The sequence below is a fragment of the Medicago sativa genome, chromosome 4, assembly GCF_051527215.1.
Source record: "Medicago sativa cultivar Bolivia chromosome 4, Bolivia_mono, whole genome shotgun sequence".
Taxonomy (NCBI): domain Eukaryota; kingdom Viridiplantae; phylum Streptophyta; class Magnoliopsida; order Fabales; family Fabaceae; genus Medicago; species Medicago sativa.
Window position 1 is genome coordinate 6,222,395 of NC_140752.1, and position 18,504 is coordinate 6,240,898.

The 18,504-nt window shown below is 32.7% G+C and overlaps 2 protein-coding genes across 2 annotated transcripts; one reads left to right on the forward strand and one right to left on the reverse strand.

The window, feature by feature from the left end:
• Positions 1 to 10,728: 10,728 nt before the first annotated feature.
• Positions 10,729 to 13,208, forward strand: LOC146925795 (Eukaryotic aspartyl protease family protein). The gene is made up of 2 exons (XM_085758247.1): positions 10,729 to 11,120; positions 11,684 to 13,208. The coding sequence occupies exons 1-2, from the start codon at positions 10,829 to 10,831 to the stop codon at positions 12,955 to 12,957; spliced, it is 1,566 nt and encodes a 521-aa protein (XP_085614373.1). The 5' UTR covers positions 10,729 to 10,828; the 3' UTR covers positions 12,958 to 13,208.
• Positions 13,209 to 13,808: 600 nt separating this feature from the next.
• Positions 13,809 to 17,628, reverse strand: LOC146925796 (cell division control protein 2 homolog C-like). Its single transcript, XM_085758248.1, has 4 exons — positions 16,777 to 17,628; positions 15,924 to 15,993; positions 14,736 to 14,874; positions 13,809 to 14,223 (listed from the first exon to the last, which is right to left on the reverse strand). The coding sequence occupies exons 1-4, from the start codon at positions 17,408 to 17,410 to the stop codon at positions 14,131 to 14,133; spliced, it is 936 nt and encodes a 311-aa protein (XP_085614374.1). The 5' UTR covers positions 17,411 to 17,628; the 3' UTR covers positions 13,809 to 14,130.
• Positions 17,629 to 18,504: the final 876 nt, after the last annotated feature.

Below are 18,504 nucleotides of genomic sequence, written 5' to 3' on the forward strand. Positions count from 1 at the left end.
GTCTAGTGTAGGGTATGATTGAGATTTCAGTCTCACACAAGTATGAATGAAACGGCGTTGTCGAATGAAGTGTAGGATCAATGCCACGTGGCAACATGGGCTATAATATATAGATACAGAATGTGGGCCCCAGTTCATGAACCTTCCACCTAGTAGTTGCGTGATAGGGTAGTATGGACAGGTGTAAGGATTCTTTGGGTGGATTTAACACGTAAGCTAATAATAGGGTCCTACCATATATGCGTTTCTGGATAATATTACTTTTTTATTATAATATTAGTAAATTGTTTGTTTACTTTATTATCCTAAATGGATAAACTTGAGCAGCCAGCCACCAAGAACAAGATGTGCAATCTAGTTGTTTTTCTTCTTTTGAAAAACGTTGCAATTTGATTAAAATTTACATAAAGTTGGTCGTCTATGTGAGAAAGTTGTGAGATGATTAAGAAACATATTTCTTTACATATTTTTTTTTTACAAAATTGATTGATTAGCATTTGGATTAATTAATTTGTCAAAAAAAATTGATTCAAATGATAATTAATTGTTTTTAATGAAATTTGTTATGACCGGTCAAAGTCCTAAGACCCAATTGCTTAGGTTCATTAACAATTAGAGCTCAAATCCCACATTTGGCAATATTACTTGCAAACACTCCTTCCCCACGAGGGGTGCTCAGAGCAACAGAGATCAGTTCAAACGAACTGTAACGTCTTTTTTCCCACGTTCCCGCGAATCTATCCCCGACGGTTACAATTCCATTAGAGCTCAAATCCCACATTTGGCAATATTACTTGCAAACACCCCTTCCCCGCGAGGGGTGCTCGGAGCAAACAGAGACCAGTTCAAACGAACTGTAACGTCTTTTTCGTAACCGCCGGACACACGTGTGTCGTACTACGGCTCTGCAAACACACACCTCTATATAAAGGGGACTTCTCGGAGTCCCTCCAAGGTATAATCTCTCATATCTCTCAACCTCATTTCTGACCTCTACTGACTTGAGCGTCGGAGTGTCTGTAGGTATACACCCCTCCATTACGTCTTAGTTTAAAAGTTCATTCATCTTAAAATTTTAACATTCTATATTAAATTATTACTTACAACATTATCTAATATTTTTTTTACTAAGATAAGGCAGGTAAAAAAATGAAAAGTTTATTCGATTATCACTGATTTCATTTTTGTTTTGTGGAGGGGACTGATTTAAATTAGTAAAATCTTTTCTTGACTCATTTTAGTTAAATCCTTAAAACACAAATTAGTGTTTTTACTAGCTTAAAGATTCATCGATAATTAGAATAAAATCATTGTAACACGACCAACAAACCCAAGTGCAGCAAGCATGTTATTACAAAGATGCTTGCTAAAATTTAAGATTCTTTGCGGAATTCACACAATGATATTGATTAGTAAATTGTTCTATATATGATATTAAATTATTAATCATGGAAGTTGTATCGACTATCAAGGCAGTAAATAACACAACTTATCTTCGGTTATAAACCACGAACACTACTTGGATTAGATGTGTTTTAGTGTCGGACACATGTCCTCAGATCGTGTCAAACACTAACACATATAATTACACTGAATTATGTGATTTTCTTTAAAATTTAATGGTATTGACGTGTCAGTATCTGTGTTCTGTCCATTCTAAGTCTGCATTCATGTTCATAGATCTTCAGGAAAAGAATTATGATGTAATTTTTTAGTTGTTAATATGAGACTCGGCCAGATTTTATGTATAAAAAAATCGAATGATCTATTGCAGACAACGATAATTAGTCTTATAGCGATTGACAGTGGTATGTAATACTTATTAAGGATCAAATATACTAATTAAATGTCAAGCTTTTGTAAAATAATAAAGAAATAAGACTCATGAGAACATGGACTTCCTCTCAGAAAAATAAAATGAGAACATGAGCCTCTCAAAAATAAAATGAGAACATGATGGACTTGTTGAACACTTCTTGGCAAGTACATACTCACAAAAGTAATAAGACTCAAATTAAATTTTTGGTGCAACAATTTTTAACTAGAGTTTACTTATCTCTCGATCAAACTTCGGGATCTTCTTTTTCAAACATCAAACGTTAACGAATAAAAGAGACTCAAATTAGGTTTATCTGCTTCCTTTGATATTTTTTTGGAGCATCTTGCCTTAGGCTCATTCAAATATAATGTTGAAGGAACAAAGTTTTATCAACAATCTTGGTCCTAAAGTGGAATACGAGTGACACAAGATCAATGTTGTTTTGTCCTGGCTTGGAGTTTGTATCAAACACTTCTAATGTCATATTTGAATATGATTGTTGATGAGTAGGTGAAGATGGTCACAACGTCAAATTTCATATATTTAATTTGAATATGACTCTATCATAAAGAATTGTCAATTCATTTTAGCTAAACATATACTCCCTCCGTTTCAAAATGAGTGTCGTTTTAGGTGTTTACACACATATTAAGATATGCAATGATTAAGAGAAAGAGAATGGTTATTTTACCAAATTATCCTTATTGACTATTGGTTAGTTTTAAAAGTAATACTTTGGAAGTAGTGTGCAAAGTATTAATTGGAGGGTACAATTGAAAAGAAAAAGTTATTATTGCATTGGAAACTGAAAGCGACACTCATTTTGAAACAATTTTTTTTGGCTAAAGCGACACTCATTTTAAAACGGAGGGAGTATAATAACTTTTAGGTTGTTTTTATAAGATGACAAGTTAATAGTACGTAGTACCCATGCATGCTTTAGAAAATTATCATATGTTCCTCGTAGCGGCTTTTAATTTCCTCATGATTGTATTCTGAATTGGATTGATAAAATATGAGTTGACTTGATTTAAGTAAAAAAACTATCATAAATTAAATAATATTAAGCAATTTGTGATTGTGTATATTATTATGCATGTGTTACAACAATTTTTATAGTATTGATGGGTAGGTCTTTGATACTTTATTATATCTATGTCTTAGATGTAATTTTTTTCTTCCAATTTTACTTCTACTTAAAAAAAATTGTTTACAATTTGACCCTAATTTTATTTATATCTGTATGTAAAGAAGAAATATCAAATTTTGTTATATTTTTTTTTCTTTTATTTTACCCTTATTATAGACTATTTTATTTCCAGTTTGATCCTCCTTTATCTATCTAATCAAGTAACATGTTTTCAAAATATTTTTATAATTATATTTAAAGTTAATAAATTTTCATGTATCATTCTTTCTTTAAATTCTGTATTTTGAATAGGACAACTTCTCATCTCATCTTGTCTCGTGAAATATTGTTGATGATTTCATTTATCTTAATTTTGTAACATGACATGATCTACATGTAAGAGACGACAAAAGGATACACATAGGTTAAGTAGCTGATCATTTCATGTCATGTCAATAACATAAAACACATTTGTATATTTGTGTGACTGAGAGAGTGAAAAATGTAACTTTGTACGTTAATTGTAAAAATGCCGAAATTATTTAGCTAAACGTTGTTGTTGAGATAAGTTGCTTAATTTTGTGATAGAGCTCAAGTGGATTAAGAAAGGACAAAATGACAGATACGAGTGATACTCTTGATACTTGATACACTTTCTCAATACAATACATCACTTATACACATAAATCAAAACTTCTAACTAACTACAGTTACTTGACCACCAAGTAAATCCTATAGTAAGTTAATCTTTAACTAACTCATCCTTATCCAACTAACTTCTAACTAGTAACAAACTTATGTTAATCTTAATGTATATACATCATAATAGTTATAAACTATATTACTCCACCAATCATTCTCTGCGAGACTGTGATGATCCTCTATACCTCTGGATCCTTTGCACCTCTAGAATGAATTACTTCAAGTCCAAACAATTGTAATTAGGGTTCAAATCTCAGCTCTTCCACTAATGTGTGATTTTTCTTAGTCTATTACCATTCGTATGTCTACTAAAACAAATCCAATTGAATAAAAAAAATGTAAAACTTAATTTGATACAATAAACAACCTATAGAATTGCAAGATGTAATTTGTTCCTATATCCTATTACTTCATTTTATTATTAAAGTGGCTAGCCACTAACAAGCACCTTTCCAAACAAAAGCTGAAATTTACCTTGATTATTTATATATAATTAAAGTAAGAATATTAAACAAAATCAAAGAGATAATCTCAAGAAATAAAAATTATAGTTTTAAATCCTCAAGTCAAGGATGAGTGGATGACGAAGCATTTCCAACGGATGAGGGAGATCAACACTTTACAAGTCAGAATGGTGATTCAGACAGTAATTAATTATAGATATTGTAATCTATTCATCTTTTAAAAATATGTTATTTTTCTTGATCTTTTTTTATGCTAAACAGCCACGGCAAAACAAGTTAGTGGAGAGGATCCGAATTTTAATAGTAAAAAAGTTGCTATCAGACAAATGTCCTATAAATATCAGTTTATCCATCAAACATGGTTATCAGTTTCTTTTTCTGTAAGGATTTGAATAACAAATAGAGACTAAGTTTGATTAAGGGGTGTATTGAATTGGCATTTTATGGAATTTTAAAAGACTTTTTAAAAATAAAAAAGTTTTGTGGTATTCAATCAAAACTTTTATAGAATATAAATAAATCTCTTGGTATTCAATCAAGACTTTTTGTTTAGAGCAACGTAATCTGGTGGTATTGAAATGAGACTTCGGCTAACTTATAAAATGTCTGTTGGTGTAATCCTATTGTTATGAGAAAATATTCGGTAGCCCTATCCTGCATCCTCACACTAGTCAAAGCTCCCTCATACATATCCTTGATAGCTCTCATATAAGCAATCCTAACCCCTTTCTTCTCCAAGGCTTTTCACAAAATCTCTCTAAACACTCTATCATACGCCTTTTCCCTCATACAAAATCTTTATTATTCTGAAAATCACACCTTACATGTGAAAAAGTAGAGAATTGTGAATTGAATTTCGGACCTCAACACATCAGATGTTCGTGCAACTACCAACTAAACTAAATATATGGGACTAATCACTTTTATTTCTTGTGATCACTCTCATGGACTACATTGCTATATTCAATTTTATCATTGTACGTTCTTGTGAACATATCTCAATTGATAATAGAGACACCGAATGTGTATCAACTAATGCAGTGTGTTACATAAACATCAAATACTATGATAATAGAGACACCGAATGTGTATCAACTAATGCAGTGTGTTACATAAACATCAAATACTATCATGTCGGGACCCAAAATATTGTATTGTCAAAAAAAAAATTCAGAAACGGTTTTGTTCACACATGGTGAGTCCATGTGAGTGATCGTGTATGGCACTTTGAAGAAATTCCATCTGCAGGCCCATTTTGTAATGATGCTGCCACAGACAAATTTTGGCCTTCAAACTAATTAATGTCAGACACAGATCATTCATAATGTGTGATGTTTTGCTGAACAGGAACATCAATCTTAATTTCATAATGTTTTTGTGAAGGAGTGAGTGTGTGTACCCTGCAACTGTCAAAAGTTGTTTGCTCATAGCTTTAATTTTGTTTTTGTGGTGGCCGGGTTAATTTTGTTTTTGTGGTGGTCGGGATTTGAACCTCGGACCTTGCATATATTATGCATTGTCCTTACCAACTGAACTAAGCTCACGGGGAGGCTCATAACTTTAATTTAAATAAATAAGACAACCATCGAAAATTCTATGTGATACTAGTATTTATTTCAAAAAGATAAAGTATATAATTTATCTTATCCTAAATATGCCTAAAACAATCTTATCCTAAATATGGTAGCATTAGTCCATTGTTTTTCTTTTATTCCTTTCCCTTCTAGGTGAATTACGCATCTCTACAATTCTACCACAATTAAAGACATATAATTTTAACCAATGAAGCACGGACATTCCTCGAATTGAACGTGTTTCCGTGTCGGACATATATCGTGTCCGACACCAATACAACACCGACACGTATAATTATACTAAATTATGTAATTTTCTCAAATTATTAGTAGTGTCAACGTGTTCGTATCCGTGTTTGTCCGGTATCCGTATCTTTGCTTCATAAATTTTAACAACCATTAACATTTATCTTGAAACATCCTTGAGTAGGAGGGGACCAAGTAACATTAACTGTCGTGTTATGTTGAACCTCATTGTAATTTTGTTCAGGAACATTGACTCCTATTTCTCCAAATATAGTAGAATTGTTGAAAGCAACACCAAAGAAAATAGCCTAATATTCTTTACGAAGACCGCATTTTCCAGAAGAAAGATTCAAATTAATTCGACAGTAAAGACCAACACTGAAGAAAAAACTATATTCATTTGGATCAATAATTAATTCTCAAAATTCGTTACTCTTATCACAATCCATTAAATCATGCACGATAGACTCTTAACAACTCTAACAACGGGAGCATAAGTCATCATGTATAACAATTAGTTTTCTCAATTTAATCAAGGAAATTTTCTGATCTATCATTCATGGGAATTTATTTCACACAAATAAAAGAGTTGTTAAAAATTAAAAAGTTTCAACTACATTTTAAAAAGTTTCTTGTCCATAAAAGATAATTTAAAAAGAAAAAGATTAGCTCACTCTTCAATTAAGATCATCTTTTAAAAGTTTGACCTAACTTCTTTGCTTATGGTGAAAAAAGTACAAAAATAAGTCCGGTCAAACGGAGACTAATGACACATGATTACTCTATTTGATTTGAATTGTATTATTACATCGTGAGCATCAAGATGATAAACATCGATCCCCACATAGTTAGATTAGAGTTAGTTTATAGGGAAATACTAACAAATGTTCCTGAGACATTTGTTAAGGAATTATAAATGGAAATGCTACCTTCGAAATTGTGTATTATACTTTTTGAAAGTTTAAAAAGTTTTTTTTTCAACACAAAATGTGTCTTTTCTTTCTACTTTTAGTTCCTTAACTAGTGATTCAAGGACACCGGTTAGCAATACCCTTACATGGTAAAACTAGTTGATCCTAGTGGTTACTTGTGCATGAAGCTAATTGGTTAGTTAGTTATGGGATTCTCTACACCATAGCACATCATAAGCTAGCGTGAGATCAATATTTCTCTATAAATGTAACCTGTACTATCATTGACATTGATCATTAAGGAAACTAATCGGTACTTGCACAATTATTTTTACACTTAATCATAGATTTTCTGGTTATGGCCCATCGGAAAATCTTTCAAGTCCAAATTGTATAGTTTACTCCACTCTTAAATCGAAAGCGATGGAATATAGTAACTGCTTTCACTTAATCAAAGAAGTCAAAACTTTAATTAGAGAGAGAGAAAGGGAAGAGTACCTGCAGGTGGACCAGCATCAGATATTTCTAAAAGAAAAAGACAAAGATTATTATACTCTAAAGACTGAATATGCATGTTTGAATTGATAGTAAATTTATCAAAATCACAATGATTTACTAATTTTGACAAAGACTATACTTTAAAGTTTCAATAACATAACGGTGTCCTATGATTTTATCAAACTCATCGTCAATAAACATACACCAAGTGTATTATTACAAGGTCAAGTTGGACCAGTTGCTTCATGAAATGTGTTGTCCATGCATGCATATCTTTTTAATAATGCACGTAATTACTATAATCATATTAAAGTTTAATTTGTTTGCACAATCAACCAAAAGTAGTGTAATAGTGTGATTTAATTAGGTGTATGTACAAAAATATCTAACTATTATTGAAAGAAATTAATCTCATCACACTGATAATTTATTTTAACCTACAACAATAGCATAACAACCAAATATTAACCTACTAAATACGATTGACCATATGTCATAGTGATCTGTCAAAAATTTACGTTGGTTGTTGAGGTCTAACGCAACCCTCTATTTATCCGACTTGCAATCTGCCGTTGACGAGAATCTTTTTTATCTTTAATAAAAAAATGGGAAACATTTATTGATGAAGAAAAATTAGAAATGGTTCATAAATCTCAAGTCTTGTCTCATCTAGCAAATTGGACAAAACTAGTTTCATATTACAACTCTTGACCACAAATTAATTAAAATTGTACTGGAACATTCTAGAAAACTACTACTACTAAGGCATCACCATGCAATAAAGAAACTTTTTGGAAACCCAATTTCAAAGCAAAAAACAATGATTTTCTGGCGGCCTCTCAGAAGTATCATAAACAGCATCAATGATACAAGCTGTCACAGCTGAGACTGAGAAGGATACCTTCCATTTGCTAATCACTATCACTGGGCCACAAGAGTAGGTATACAATTTATTTTGCCTGCAAACAATTACTTAATTATTATAAGTCATTTTTCTGACAGATATTTTATTTTAGTAAGTGATACAAAATTTTATGCATTGGATCCAAAAGAAAACTACGCTAAAAGCTTTGTTTTTAAATTAAAAATGATCAAACTTTAAGAAATCACTGTTTTTGTTTCACATATATTATTTTCTCTGTTTGAAGTAAATCTTATTCGAGGTGGTGTTGTGCTGTCTATTTATTGAGAAGTTATGCAATAGTGACGTTTCTGATCAAATGAATGTTTTATGTCTAACAAATATCTGTGTTTGACACCGGTACAAAAGATTACATTTAATTATATAATTTTTTTTTTAAACTATTACCTGTGTAGATATTTTTGTGTTGTGTCAAAATGTTTGTGTCGATGCTTTGTAGATTGATAGAGTAACCTCTTCTACAACACCCAATTGTCGTTGATAACTTTATCACTTTATCATTCAACTTTAAATTAATTTACAAAACCAAGTTAATCTAAAATAATGTTTTACAAATATTCATTCTAACATACATTTAATTCGTGCAAAGTGCTTGTACATTAAACCAAACCTATCTGCCCAATTTAATTAGATGGTTGTTCATTTGTCCTCCATATGTACTTGTTATCCTTGTTAAAGAGTCTCTTACATTGCACAAAATATAGCTTGAACATGTGTTTATAAGTGAGGGCAATCATCACCTTATAAGTTGGTTTGTGGGATTGTGTTAGGCACAACTACGATTTCTAAGATGGTATCAAAACCTCTCCAAGATCCATTAGACCATCTGCTACTGCTACCAGGTGGGGGTGTGTTAAAGAATCCTCAATCGAACAAGGGTCACTCACCATTTATGTCCACGAACCAAGTCCAATAGTGCTGGTTGTGGTTTCTGTTATCGAGTCACCCACCATTTATGTCCACGAACATGTGTTTATAAGTGGGGGCAATCCTCACCTCATGAGGGGTATGTTAAAAAGTGTTTATAAGTTGATGCAATCCTCACCTCATAAACCGGTTTTGTGGGAGTGTGTTAGACCCAACCACGATTTCTAAGAATCCCAAAAACCATCCGATAGTTATCTCCCGAAATCTTAAAAAACACAAAAATAACGTTCAACAGTTTGCGCATTTGTGGAGAGCCGAAAAAGCACCCTTCTTTAATTATAGACACTACGAAGTCCAATAGTATAGTAACATCAAATAAGGCTTATCTAGCCCAGTTTAATTACATGAATTCCAATTGCTGAGGTCCAATGTTATTGTAACAATCTAGCATTTTCTTACATGTGCACATCAGTACAAGAAAAAATGTAAAGCTACTAATAAAAATATAGTTTTATTGGTATGCAAAATAAGAAAAGTTGAGTATTCCTTTTGAGTTGCAAGTGCCTATGTCTTGGAGAAACAACTATGACAGATCAATTTTTAACATAAATAAAAGCAAGAAGAAATGTGACTGATCAGATTGGTTTTGAGCAGAAACTATTTTAAGTAACGCTTTCTATAACTAATATCTCTGTTAGGATTCAGCTTTGTATAAAAAACAAAATAAACACTGCCAAGTAGACACACACATCCAATACCCCACTTTGCACTAAAAATAATAATAATCTCAGACCAGTGAGAGCACTCACACACTCCAACCATACACTAAATTCCATTTATTGTAATTTATTTCTATGGTTGGAAATGAATTGCATATCAACATTTCTTACGGTTATAATCTTGTTCGTACCCTTAAAGATCAGACAATTGTGATTTTTGTGCGGATAAACCAAGGCATCTTTCTGTGGATAAACTAGCCATTATTCGCATCTAGTTGCGGAAACTAATTTCTCGAGATAAAGATGTTTAAAGGATTGAACTCTATAATAGATTTATTACATATGCACCATCCACAGTTGAACGTTTGACCAAATAATTGACATACTCGACTATCTACCACATGTCAGTGTCACATACCATATTAGTAAGAGCCATGAGTTTAAGTTGTATTGTAAATAAGGTTATAGAAGCTAAAATACAAATTGTCTGATCTTCATCTAATAATCAATGATGGCTGACTATAACATTTTGTTACAATAAACCAATTTTCTATGTGAAATTTGGAAAATGAATTCCACGCAATCTTGCATTTACACAATTGATAATCTCAGTGGTTGATCCTTATTGGACATACATATATTTATCAACTTATATTGTAAAGTGTTTGATCTTGATCCAACGACTATGAGATGTCAACTATGTGACTGCATGATTCCCCAAGTGTGTAAGGGCGGGTCAAGGGGAAAGGAAAGTTGTGACATTTGAAGGGTAGTTGGGTCTTATTCATTGATATCTAAGAGGGCTTAAGAGAAGCCAATAAGATGATGTAAAAATCCAAAGTCTCTAAAACCCACTTACACCAAAATCCAAACACAAGACATCTTGTTTTTCTTTTCTCAATATGTGCACGTGAAACCCCAATAATTCCTCATGCACAAGTGGGGTATACAAAGACAGCACTTCCTCTTTTGTTCTCATGCCAAATTCCACCACTCAGAATCTCCTCTCTTTTTCCTCTCTCACTCTCACTCTCAAATGTACCTTCTTTCTTACTACTTCCATTAGAATTTTTCTCTTTTTCTCTTACTCTTTTCACAAATTCATGGCTTTCAACATAGCTACTATGTTGCCATTTTTTCTTTCTTTTGTTTTTCTTTACTTTATCATTGCAAATGGGGGTTGTGAACTTGAAGAGAAGATGTTCAAAGTGCAAATGTTGCAAAGGAACCATCAATTTGGTTCAAAGGGTTGCATCCTCCCAGAATCAAGTGAGTTTAGCAGAGAAAAAAAATGTGATTTTTTATGGACTTTGTTTATTTTTTTTTTTCAAATTTCACATTGGATCTCTTAATATTAAATCAAAAGTTCTTTCCTTTTTACTGTTATAAGAATCTAAGAACTGTTTTTTCCCTTTATAGAAAACACCCATCATTGGTTTCTTATCTGTCTTTCAAAGTCTTTGTTAGAATTTAGAATAGCAACCCTGATTCAAAGGTAAGGTTACATATATGAAAAATGCAAACAAAGAACACGCGATATTACAAGTTCGGTCAATTGTGTCTGCGTCGTACCTTTTTTTCGCCAGCTTGAGCGAACTGCCCACTTATCAGTAAACTATGAGTGATCCCCGAAAGTATTAAAAGAAGATATTGACTTGTTTTGACAAAGCATTTTGACTATATATTTATTTAGATTGCATTGTGTTTTGTGCAATAGATTGTGTTGCAAATTTCCATTTTAAATCTCTAATGTTGTATCAGTTCATAAGTGCTATTATCTTGGAAATGAGAAAGGTGCTATTAATCTGAATTCTTTGAATCTGAATTTTTAGGAAAGGAGAAAGGTGCTATTATCCTGGAAATGAAGGATAGAGGTTATTGCTCAAAGAGGAAAATTAATTGGAACAGAAAGCTTCAGAAACAGTTAATATTTGATGATCTTCGCGTTCGTTCAATGCAAAACAGGATTCGAGCAAAGGTCACTGGTCATAATAGTTCAGAACAATCTTCAGAAATCCAAATTCCATTAGCTTCTGGTATAAATTTGGAGACTTTAAACTACATTGTGACAATAGGATTGGGTAATCAGAACATGACTGTGATAATCGATACCGGAAGTGACTTAACATGGGTCCAATGTGATCCTTGTATGTCATGTTATAGTCAACAAGGACCTGTTTTCAACCCTTCTAACTCCTCTTCCTATAACTCATTACTATGCAATTCATCAACATGCCAAAATCTTCAATTTACTACAGGAAATACAGAAGCATGTGAAAGTAATAATCCATCTAGTTGTAACTACACTGTTAATTATGGTGATGGATCATTTACTGATGGAGAGCTAGGTGTTGAACACCTTAGTTTTGGAGGTATTTCAGTTAGTAATTTTGTTTTTGGTTGTGGTAGGAACAACAAAGGTTTATTTGGCGGAGTTTCCGGTATAATGGGATTAGGAAGAAGTAACCTATCAATGATATCTCAAACCAATACTACATTTGGAGGAGTTTTCTCATACTGTTTACCAACAACAGATAGTGGAGCTTCTGGTTCGTTAGTTATAGGTAACGAGTCGTCGGTTTTCAAGAATCTTACTCCAATTGCTTACACCAGTATGGTTTCGAATCCACAGCTGTCAAACTTTTATGTACTCAACCTCACCGGCATAGATGTTGGTGGTGTGGCTATACAAGATACAAGCTTTGGCAACGGCGGCATTCTAATTGATTCGGGGACGGTGATCACGAGACTGGCTCCATCACTCTACAATGCTTTAAAGGCAGAGTTTTTGAAACAGTTTTCTGGTTACCCTACTGCACCAGCGCTTTCAATTTTGGATACATGTTTCAATCTGACTGGGATTGAGGAAGTTAGCATACCTACCTTAAGTATGCATTTTGAGAACAATGTTGATCTGAATGTGGATGCAGTTGGTATATTGTATATGCCAAAAGATGTTTCACAAGTTTGTTTGGCAGTTGCAAGTCTTTCTGATGAAAATGACATGGCCATCATTGGGAATTATCAGCAAAGGAATCAGAGGGTAATATATGATGCCAAACAGTCCAAAATTGGATTTGCAAGGGAAGACTGCAGTTTCATTTGAAAAGAGAACTTTGCTATACTAGATGTCTTACATGGACACAATTCTTCATAGCAAAACTAAGCAAATAGTTTCTGCAAAAAAACTACCAGTTATTCCTACTACGAAAATTTATATACAGATGCAGCTATGTTTAGCCTTATAACATGGTACTAGCATAAGAATGGCATTTATCAGGTTTTCCTAGGTATATTGTTGTGTTGGCTTAACAGTATTTTGCTCTTCATTTTGATTAATGTATTGTTTCAACATCACACTAAGCGTCTGATTAATCCCTTCATTAGTCGTTAGAATGTACAACCAAATCATGCTACCTAGATTTTCTAATCACAATATCCCAAAATCATCTTTAGTTAAATAAATGTTAAGGCTTTAAACTAAATTAAATATAATACAGAAAATAATCTGTCAAAAAAAGTCATCAATTTGAGGAAAGCTGAAACAGTATAAGAAATAAGGTTAAAATTTTGGAAGGGAAAGCTTGAGTATTAAAATAGTTGTATTGTATGTGATAATTAAAGTATTTGAAAAGTCAAATAAAAAATCATTAGTTGATTAAAATCACAAATTAATCATGGCAACAACAAATGTGCAACAAATAAGTATACTAAATCTTTGACTGAATTCACCAAACACCCAGCAGAGATTAAGTGATCAATAGTGACCTGTGAAAAGAGAAATGCTAACCCCATGAAACAAGTATACTAAATCTTTGACTCCCCCAACGTAGCCTTTACTTTTTGCCTTCCCTGTGAAAAGAGAAAACACCCTCACTGGCAAGACACTAGAAATGCACAAACAAAGGCAAAGATGACAAGCATATCCCATAACTCTTTCCCAATTAAATGCCGGTCTAAAACTGAAATATTATGCATTGACTAAAGTAATAGCAGCATCCTCACGAACTATCACTTTCAAGTTTAATCCAAACAGATAATACAACTTTAAAAGGTAAATAAAGTTGTTCAATGGTCCTGCAGAGAGGGACATGACAACCATGAACTAAACCGAGAGTAAATTGTTTGCATCACCAAGATGATGAGGAAATATTACACAACAGTATAACAACCACTTTGTAGATCCTTAAACTCCATGTAGTGAATTTATTTTCACTGACTGTGATACAATGTTGCTTAACATACACTTCTGCACCAAACATTTTGGCTAGAGCCATCATTAGTATTGAGACTTGTCAAGACTGTCAAAGTATGGATGATCAAGTGCTGCTTTGGCAGATATTCTCTCAGCAGGATTGTACTTGAGCATTTTCTGCAGGTACATAAGTGCATAATTAGAACCATAGTTCGGTGGAAAGAAAAAGAAGAGACACACATTATTGAACATGGTGAAGGTGAAGGTGGCATGTCGTGAATTTATTCAAAGTGTTATGGTATATACACAATACAATCATAATTTCCTGTCATTACGTGAGAGTAACCTCAGTTCAGATAACTACTGAGAGTGAGACTAAGATATACATATACTACAATGTATCAATGAGTGATTATGATCTTGTGAACTGACACTGATTAAGCAGGGGAAAGTAACATTGAGGTAAAAAAAAAAAAAAAGCAGAACACTATTGTCTCATAAATCATAACCATATTATCATCTTCTGATTAAAATGCAATTTTTATGACCAAATTCTGAATTAGTTGGTTCTTCTCAATGCAGAACTGATACTCATAAAAAAGAATCCAATATGGTAGCTAATTTCACTTTTGCTTAAGAGGCATATGAACTTGGAAACAGATATCAAAATTAGTCATAGGAATGCTTACCGTGAGGAGGTCAACTCCATCAGGTGACAATGAGGGCACAGCCCTTGCCAAGTTCTGAGGCTCCCACCTTGGGTAGACATGCCAATCACGCAGAGAGCTAACTCCTGGCCATTGCTGCTCCGTTGGAGTCCCCAAAAGCCTTCAAAAATAAATTTAGTAAAGAAGTAAACACCACAGTTGAATTGAGAGAAGGAGAAAGCATGAAAGTGGTAAATAAAAATGCAAAATCAATGTCCACAAAACAGTTTGAAATAATGTACAAGAGAATGTGAAAAAGCTTCTCTACTAGTTTTATTAAGAAACAGTATCAATTTAAATAAGAGTTAAATTTTCACATTAGAACCATGTGACAGAATCTTTATTATTATTATTATTATATCTAAACAGGAGTATAAGAGTAGTCCAAGCCCACTAGATTAAATAAACAACAACTAAATCTTAACTTACTAGTAAGCTACATGGATCAAACGACTCCATAATATTCTATCAAAAATTATACCTCTAGCCAAATCTTTAACCTCTAAGTCTTTCCTTAAAACAAAGAGACATCCCCGAATAAGCAAGCACATCCAACTCACCCAACAAAAAACATCATAGGACTGCTTTCTTATGATACACTCCATAGTACCAGCATACCCTTTACAGTAAAATCTTTAACGAGAATCTTTTTATCATAAAAAGTTCCAATTTCAAAATAATTTGAATATTCATAGTTATATTATATGTAAAAAAAAATACATATTTACTTATATACTTGAATAATATTTACAAGTTCAAATTAAACAGTGCAATGAAGTACCATCAATCAATGTCCTAATATCTATATAATATTTTAAAAATTAATCTACTCATGAAAACTTTCAATCCAACTGTTAGATTGATGAATTTCATATCTCGTAATATAAAAAATAAAAATTATTAAGTATTGTAAATAAACATAAAACCAATGTCTTGCAGTCCTGTTATATGAAATTTTATAAAATTGGCCTACTCCAATATGAAAACTTTCAATTTAACTGTTAAGAGTGATTAATTTTCTACTTGCAAAAAACTATTAAGCAGTGTGTAAGTATAAAAGTTTAAACTTTTCTGTAAATTAACACTTCTCATTTTATCATTTCTTATATCACAGCAAAACAGCAATATACTTGAATTAGAAAAAGTATTAAAAGGTTGAGTTTGGTATACTTGAATATGTTCAGAAGCTGCTGGAATTCAGAATCCCCTGGAAACAAAGCCTGTCTTCTCACCATTTCAGCTGCACAAACAAACAAATTCAATTACATTCCATCATATATAGAGAAAGAAAAGTATCAAAATCACCAACATAAAATGAACCGGGTTGCCCCAACTCAAGGTGCCCTTAATTTGATTCCTAGAGTCACGTATTTGGGAGGTAGCTAGCCCTACTCGGTAAAAAAGAAACCGATGTTGCACAGCCGACTCGAGAAATTAATCCCATAACAAGTCCACATGACCTAACCCGTCGGATGCCTTACGATACCCGGTAGAGGTAAGTGTTGTCAATGGTGGATCATGAAAAAATAGTTCGTTCAAATTCCACTAGTGCGCCTCCATAACCTATATTCAACACCATTTTTCACACAATAGCGTATCATGAAACAATAGCACCCACTACATTTTAGCGTTATGGTGGATCCAAGACCCTAACTACAATGGATTAGCAACAATAGCCCGCCCCTATCCGACAACATTTTATACTAATCACCATATCACATATTCAAATTCTGCTATGCTATAACAATATATAACACCATTATTTAACAACATTAGTGGGGTCCAAGATCCTAATCACAGTGAATTAGCAAAAAAAAAAAAAAAACATTGGTCAACGAGAATTAACCCGTCCGATCTCAATTTAATGACCGAGATCATCTAATACTGACTCAGTGATTAATCTCATAGCAGATCCAAATAACTCAACTTTTAGTATTCAAGTCAAAAACCCTAATTACTATGAATTAACAACAACATCAACAAAAAATTAAAATTGATCGGTGAATGAAGAATAAGCACTCACCAAAAATACATCCAACAGACCAAATATCAACACCAGTAGAGTAAGTAGAAGAACCAAGCAAAACCTCAGGAGCTCTATACCAAAGAGTGACAATCTCATGAGTATAACTTTTCAACGGCACAGTAAAAGCTCTCCCAAGCCCTAAATCAGCAATCTTCAAAATCCCTTTCGCTTGATCCAGCAACAAATTCTGCGGTTTCAAATCACGATGTAACACACCATGACTATGACAATGAGCAACACCTTTACACAACTGAAACAAAAAACTCTGAACCAGCGTATTCGGTAACGGTCTAGGGTTAGTGCCTTTTCGAAAAGTATCAATGAATTTCTTCAGATCGGTGTCAAGATACTCGAATACAAGATAGAGAAGTGGTTTTGAGGGGGTGTGGGTAGCGTTTTTGGGGGGTTTATCGATGTGTTCGACGTTGAGAAGACGAACGATGTAGAGAGATTGTGAGAGCATTTGAAGAAGAGAAACTTCGCGAAGTGCTGTTGGAGGAACACCTTCTTCGTCCATTTCGAGACGGGTTTTTTTGAGTGCTACGATTTGGCCTGTGGAGATTTCTTTTGCTTTGTATACTTTTCCATAGGTTCCTTCTCCAACTTTTTCGAGTTTTTCGTACTTTTCCATTGCGAATTTTGAACGAAAGTGTGTGTGATTCAGAAATGAAATTGAAATTGGAGAAGAAGAGAGTGAAGAAGAAGGGTATGAAATAGGGGGGAAATTTCTGCAACGGGTAGTTTTTTGGATCTCAGTTGGATAGACGCGCTCATTCGTTTTTCAAAATTCTATTCCCACTTCTTTTCTCTATGTATCTGCCTCCGCAACTTGCACGCAATTACAGAGACCAATCGCGTGTTATAGTGAGATTGTAAATAAAAGGAAATGTTTTTAGTACCGATGTTGAATTCAAACTCGTGATATTTGGTTAAGTTGAAAGAGATTTTTTAAAAATCCTATTTAAATGTTTTGGATAATTCATAATATTTATATCTTTTATAATCGAAAAATAATTAAAAAAATGAAAGAGTTGTAATCATGTTGTAAATGAAAAAGAAAAAGAATTTTTTTCCTTTAAAAACAAAAAAAAAAGAATTTTTGGTTGAAATTCAAACATTACAACGTTTGAACATGATATTTTAGGGAAAATAATCAAAATAAAAAAATATGTATATAAATGAATTAACATGTTGGTCTGATTATGTTGACTTGAAACGTTAGAGTGTGTTACTTTTAAAATCTCAGGTTCGACTCTCTATTGTTGATTTTGGTGGACTAGTTTGACTTCTTAAAAACAAGGTTGAGTTAGGAAGGGTTATATTCTCACGACGTAGCGAAACAAGAATTGAGTTGGAAAGGCGTTATATTGTAATGTGTTACAATGATATTATAATGAAAGGAAATGTTTTTATTAACGATGTTGAATTCAAACTCGAGATATTTGGTTAAACGGAAAGAGGTCTATTTTAAAATCTCATTCAAATGTTTTTCAAAAATTCATAATTTTTTATATCTTGTATAACTGAAAAATAATATAATTTGAAAGAGATCTCTTTTAAAATCTCATTCAAATGTTTTTTTGAATAATTTACAATTTACAATTTTTTGACGATGACCTCTTAAAAAGATTCATAATATGTTGTAAAAGAAAAAGAATTTTTGGTTCAAATTCAAACATTACAATGTTTAGAACATGATAGTATGTATATTTTAGGGAAAAAATT

What these genes read in the sequence shown, in the direction of transcription:
- LOC146925795 (XM_085758247.1), top strand. Translation starts at nt 10,829, where the DNA reads ATGCCAAATTCCACCACTCAGAATCTCCTCTCTTTTTCCTCTCTCACT. An exon ending in TTGCATCCTCCCAGAATCAA is followed by an intron (nt 11,121 to 11,683) that starts GTGAGTTTAGCA and finishes CTGAATTTTTAG; the next exon opens with GAAAGGAGAAAGGTGCTATT.
- LOC146925796 (XM_085758248.1), bottom strand. Translation starts at nt 17,410, where the DNA reads ATGGAAAAGTACGAAAAACTCGAAAAAGTTGGAGAAGGAACCTATGGA. An exon ending in GTCTGTTGGATGTATTTTTG is followed by an intron (nt 15,994 to 16,776) that starts GTGAGTGCTTAT and finishes TTGTTTGTGCAG; the next exon opens with CTGAAATGGTGAGAAGACAG. An exon ending in ATGGAGTTGACCTCCTCACG is followed by an intron (nt 14,224 to 14,735) that starts GTAAGCATTCCT and finishes ATGTACCTGCAG; the next exon opens with AAAATGCTCAAGTACAATCC.